Source organism: Leptosomus discolor, chromosome 2 (genome assembly GCF_034619465.1).
Source record: "Leptosomus discolor isolate bLepDis1 chromosome 2, bLepDis1.hap2, whole genome shotgun sequence".
NCBI classification, from domain to species: domain Eukaryota; kingdom Metazoa; phylum Chordata; class Aves; order Leptosomiformes; family Leptosomidae; genus Leptosomus; species Leptosomus discolor.
Genome location: NC_141392.1, coordinates 18,131,124 through 18,137,123, shown reverse-complemented (window position 1 = coordinate 18,137,123; position 6,000 = coordinate 18,131,124). Strand labels below are relative to the sequence as shown.

General features: G+C 40.1%; 1 protein-coding gene across 1 annotated transcript in view; it reads left to right on the top strand.

The window, feature by feature from the left end:
- The first annotated feature begins 4,109 nt into the window (after nucleotides 1-4,109).
- Nucleotides 4,110-6,000, top strand: part of LCLAT1 (lysocardiolipin acyltransferase 1) — a 75,590-nt gene continuing 73,699 nt past the window's right edge. The window contains exon 1 of the mRNA XM_009958001.2: nucleotides 4,110-4,278. Coding sequence (XP_009956303.1) covers nucleotides 4,114-4,278 — 165 coding nt within the window. The 5' untranslated portion in view covers nucleotides 4,110-4,113. The remainder of the gene's footprint in view (nucleotides 4,279-6,000) is intronic.

The following is a 6,000-nucleotide window of genomic DNA, read 5'->3' as shown; positions in this document are numbered from 1 at the left end:
ACATCACTTTGCAAGCCCTCATTAAGTACTCCTTTCCCTTTGAGATTGGTTGTTTTTAATCATGTTTTGAAGTTGCAGGCATGTGTTTTGCATTGATTTGTAGCTATTACTTCTCTTGTTGAGCGCATATGTTAGATTTGGGATGGCTGGCATGTATCTATAAAGATACTTTGTTCCTAAGCTAGATGTTTAAGGGGCTGAGAGGGGCAAAAGGATGATAATAGAGTCAATTCTGTGTTATCTTTGGTAGCAGGTGTCTGGGAATTCCTTGGGTGACTGACACAATGGTAAACCAGGTACAACAGCCCATGTCGTGCCAACCCAAGTTGACACCAGTGTGCAGAGCCTGGCCTGGCAGGACTCGATAGCGGAGCCTGCGTGCCAACCGTGCAGTCCACAGCATTACGGCTTTCCTTTTCAGCACGGTCGTGGCCACTTGAGTGTGCTGCTCTTCACCTGCCCAAACCAGCTGGTATTGCAAGGGTGGGGGAGAATGGAGTGTGTATGAGAGGGGTATTGCTGTGTTGGGGTAGGAGATGTGGGGCTGGGAGAGGGGTTGCCATTGGGAAGGGAAAAGGCGAGGGCACAGAGCTGAGTGAAGGCAGGCAAAAGAGGGGTTGTTAGGCAAGCTGCAGCACCATGTGAACATGACTGTACTGCTTCAGAGACAGGGCAGTTCCCAAACTGTACTGAAGGACAAAAAGTTGTGACTGATTATTTGGTCTGACCAGAGATGGCTCTGCGCAATTTACAAACTGGTGCACTGTGCTCCTAGCTGAGGAGGCACTGGAGCTGGCTTCTTGTGGCACTGCTTGAGTTAGAGAGGGCACATCACTTCAGTGGTGTGCCTGGTCTGGCCAGTGTGTCAAATCCAGCCTAGGGCTTTGGCCTCCTTTCTGCCCTCCCTGCTCTAAAAACTTGCACAGAGCAGCACTTCTGCTGACTAGCCCAGGGCATGTGCTAGCCCAGGGTAGCCAAGATGCCTGGCAGCTTGTGTGATGGATACCCTTGACTGTTGGCTAAAATGAGCATATGTGTAAATGTTTCTCAACTGACACGTGTAGGCAGATGCATTTTAAATCATGTAACCTATTGTCCATAGTTCCACCACGGGAACACACAAATTAAAGCAAATGGTTTGAGCGTGTTAACAGTTTCACCCTGTTGCTGAAATGAGCTTGCTGAGCACTGTTTTTGGAAGGCCAGCTGGATGGTTACTCTCTGCTATAAGTTCTTCACATTATCACAGGCTTCTCATTTTGCAGTTTTGCTCAAATTCATTAAGAGGGAGCTGTTTTTCTGTTCTCATACCTGTTTGCATGGTATGTGCTTTATTGTGGTGGAGGTGATTCAGAGACAAAGTCTTATCCATTGTTCTAGATAAATGCATGTGTACATATGTAAAGATATATAATGTATTCTATATAAGCAATGACCAGAATATGGTATGTATCATATTTTAAAAATGTGGCTGCAAGAGAGATAAATGTCACCGATTAAAACCACATATGGTGTCCTTTGTGTCTAGAAATAAATACCACAGTGTTTAACCCATTGGAATGCAGTATAACGTATATGTATGTACTATAAAGTTAAAGAAAATACTGCTGGGGTGCAGGCTGAAGAGGAGAAACTTCAGAAGTTCCTCAGGTCTTTTCCATAGCTTGGATGCCTTCATCTGAAAAAAAAAGAAGTTTACATGACAGTCTTTCACATAAAATATAGAAAAGATTTTTTTTCTTAAATATTTATATGCCTGCTAGAATTTGAGGGAAGGAACAGTGTAAACTGTGAAAAGCTCAGCCTGTGAGTAAGTGACCTACATTTCTTTCCTAAAAGTTTAGGAGAATGACAGAGCAATGTCTTCTTTCATTAACTCTGTGGTTACCTGTGTAGTAGTCTAATATTTGGGACTGGAATGTGTACCTCTGTGTTGTGTTGTCCTGCAGCTGCTTGGAGCCAGGGTGTCTGTCTGGTGGACGTCATTGCGTCTGACTTGATGACTGGTGGCTCTGAGCAGCCTTGCAGAGGACCAGAGCAGCTGGCTGAAGCTAAACAAACTCGCTTTCTGTGCCTGCTAGTGGGTTTTACCTGCCTGAAAGCTGTCCCTAGATGTTTCCAGTTGTTTTGCTGTGTGTGTTCCTCAGAAAATGCTTGGTCAGATCAAACACATTGAATTTTAATCCTCTCTGCTGCTTTTTGGAGTAGGTCTCAAACCTTGATATGTCAGGAGAAAGCCTTTTCTTCTAGTCGTGCTAGAATTGATGCTTTTCTTTGCCCTTTCTGTAGTTTCTGTCCTCTGGGTTTTTTCTTTTGTCCTCTGCTATCTTTATTTCAGATTTCCCCAGACAGGTTTACAGTAACAAATATAGGCCAGCAGTTGGAGCATTGTTTCTTCAGTGCGACGCTCTTCAAGGATCCCTTGATATGTCAAAATGGATCCTACTTAGTACATGCATATGTGGCAGCTGGTTATTTAGTTACTGCTTTTGGCAGGAAAGAGAGGGCTCTGTACTCCAGGTTGTAAATAATGTGTATTTGTTTGAATTCAGATTTCATTGTGTTAAAATCTTTCTGATACAGCTATCAGCACACATTTGTATTTACTGTTACTTTTTTTGCTTTGCTGCAGAAGTTGGGCTAAATACAGCTTCCTGTATCCTTCTTCCATTAACAAATTTGCATGCCCTTTTCTCTTGGCCTTCCTCCAAATATGTACAGTTTAGGAAATTGTTTAAACCTAAAAGTATCCCGAAATAGAGCTACTTTCTTGTTAATTGTCAACATGAAGTAGCAGAAGCAAATTCATGCGCTAGCAACACTAGTGTTGCGATTTATTGACTATTGAATACTTTGCTATGCAAATGTTTTTGCTATGGACATTGCACAAAACCTGCTTGAGATAAATCGTGTATGTTACAGTACACAAGGTTTAATGGATTACTTTTCCATTGCTCATTTTAACATTAAAACCACCAGCTTCCTGTTTTTCTTGTCCTGAAGTCCTGTCTGTCTGAGCTGTTATAACTTCTAAAATAGCCTGTCAAAAAAGGAATTCAGTGAAGTGACTGAAAAGCGACTTCTTCTTAACCTTTGATTTTATAAACAATTGGTTGAGTCCTAAATAGATTAAACCAGCCTATATTTAGGCCCTAATTTAGAGAATTGATATTTCCACATTTGCTTTGTCATAGCTGGAAGTAGTCACTAAGTTGTGAAAGCTTGTAGCTATTACAAATGCTTGGAGGATTGCTGAGTGTTCTGCCTTAATGCGTTAAGAAGTTCCGCGCACTGTACATTTCAATTTATAATAAGAGAGTCTAGCTGATAGCACAGACACTGAAATATTTCAAGTCTAGACTACTGTCTTAAAAACGAAAGGCTGTTGGCTTTTTGGTGGAATAAGTTGGAAAGTAGCTGATAAGGACAGTTGAAGTGGAGCAGACTTCAAAAAGTCACAAATTCTGTAAGCCAGGGTGAGTCAGGAGGTTTCAGCTGCTGTTTGCCTGCCCTGTCTTGATGAACAGGGAACTCGTGTTTGAAATGGCTAATCAGTCTCGCAAGGTTTGAGTGGTTTCTGGAGGAGGTTGCACTGTTGTTACGCAGGGAAGGTGAGGTTCTGCAACACTGTGTTTAGCAAGAAGAAACAATATGGAGAAACAGAAAAGCAAAGTTCCCTGTCCTCAGAAAATGCTAACATTAGTACTTTGCCCATGACAAAGGTAATGGATGAAAAGGTTAATATAACAGGTGTTCTTATGTATAAGAGCTTATATAGCTCTTTTGTACCTTTGGATAATAAAAATGGCTTGCTGATGATTTTAGAGTGGAACTACATATTGCAGTAAGTGGAGGAAATTATGATGTAGCTGATACTTTTATGACCCCTTTAATATCCCAATGCTCCTTACAAGTCATTGTGTTTATAAAGGCGTTCTCTTACTGCTGCTTGAGGTAGAACATTTTGGTTGCATTTACTGCCATCATGTGTTATTAGCCATGGGTAAAAAAAAGGAGGAATATTATCTTGAACTGGATTTATGAACTTGAAGAGTTATGCAATGACTTTCAGTTTATCTCTCTAACATAATGCCAACTTTCTTTTTCAGAGCCATGGTGTCATGGAAAGGGATATACTTTGTACTTGCACTATTCTTGGGAAGTTTTTTTGGAAGTATATTCATGCTCGGTCCTTTTCTACCTTTGATGTTTATCTCACCGGCCTGGTACCGCTGGATCACTGATTGCATTGTGGCCACTTGGCTCACACTCCCAGTGGTAAGTTGCAGTTTGAGCTAAGTTCTGGGCAACTGTTCGTAATGCTGTGATTTAGTTTGCTGACTAATGCTTTCGATTTTATTTTAATTTTTTAAAGTTTTTTTATGCTTTTATCAAAAGAGGCCTTAACACATTTAGTGTCTGTGGAGACTTAGTTTTAGCTCAGTGTTACAGATTGTGTGCCTCCCTACAGTCACCTTGCACAGTTTATATGTAAGCTAATGCACTGTCTTAATTGTACTCTTGAAAAGGCCTTTTCATGACGTCTCCATCCAGTGTCAGTTAGATGCTGATCAGAGAAGAGTAGGTGAAATGCTAGTGAGCAGGAGGATTTTTTTAAATTACAAACTTCCTAAATGAGTTGTCTTATAGACTCTTCCTTTTGACTCTGCGCCAGATACCTGATTAGGAAAATTATTCACTGTCTGGTACATTGCTGCTGACCTTCACTGTTCTCTTACTTAATCCTCTTTAAGTTTAGTCCTTGTAGTTGAATTAGAGAGAAATGATTTCAGGTGAAAAAGAACTTCCCCTAGAAATGAAGTCTTCCTCACTTAGAATGCATCAACTTTATAGCTATAGGAGTCTCGAAATCAAAAATCAATAACAAAGCTCTTCCCTGAATTGTTCCTGAGGAAAGGCAGTATGAATGGGATCTGTGTCTTCATCCATTCTCTAATAACCAAGGAACTTCATTCCTCTAGGCCTTTAAAGATTTGTTTAACTTTTTCTGAAGTAAAATGCTGTATTGATGTACAGAAATTATTACATATCAAGTGATTTCTGTTTTCTTTGCTTCCGTCTTGTGTGTTTTAAAGGGATGTGAGCTGATTCGTGTCCTAAAACTTTTGTCCTTTTCATCATTACTAAATGCGATGAAATTAGGAGGGAAGAAATAATTAGCAGTAAAGGAAATAAAGGGATTGTTGTTTCTTGTTTTGATGAAGTTTAGCTGGGTACTGATAGTATCACAAAATTGACCCCTTCTCTGTTTGACTCCCAATTTTTCTAAAATTGCAAACTCCCCAAAATCAAATACAGCTCTTTTATTTGATTAACTGCCTGGGCCTTATAATTCTGGATTATTACAACTTGTTTGTGGTAACTTCTGCAGTGTAGAAGTTTGATTTCAGCCCACACTGGGCCTAAAGCAAAATAATTTGAGTATTTTTGTGAAAAGGATTATGTCTTGTAAGAATTTTGGGGATTTAGGTTGAGGAAAAGGTTCTCAAATATTTGCATCCAAACTTTTTGAGGCTCAGACCTTGTCTGCATTAGTTTTCCGTCTTTACTCCATTCTTAGTCAGGAGAAGCAGGTACTTGGGTTTGTGTCTCCAAACAATAGTCTAGTGTTGGACCAGTTAGACTCCAAGAGGGAAACTCTGACCCTGACCTCTGTGATGTAAGAAGCTTCCACCTTCCTAACTCCTCTGCCACGTATTATTTCCTTTCTAGCAGAATTAGCAGGATAGGTCAGTGAGGTGGGTCCTAACTGTTTCAGTTTAGTTTGGCTTATACTAGTGTTAGGGTATTTAGAACAGTACATCTGTTCATTATTATGTTTAACTAGATGTTACATATGTAATGAGATTCTTAATAAACTATAAAAAAAAAGGCTGCTTCTCTCTTTTAAAAAGAAGATAACTGTTTACCATTTTGAGCCGTATGACCTGATCTGCTTTTGCAGTGGTCCATAGTTACTCTTGATAGCAACACCTTTGC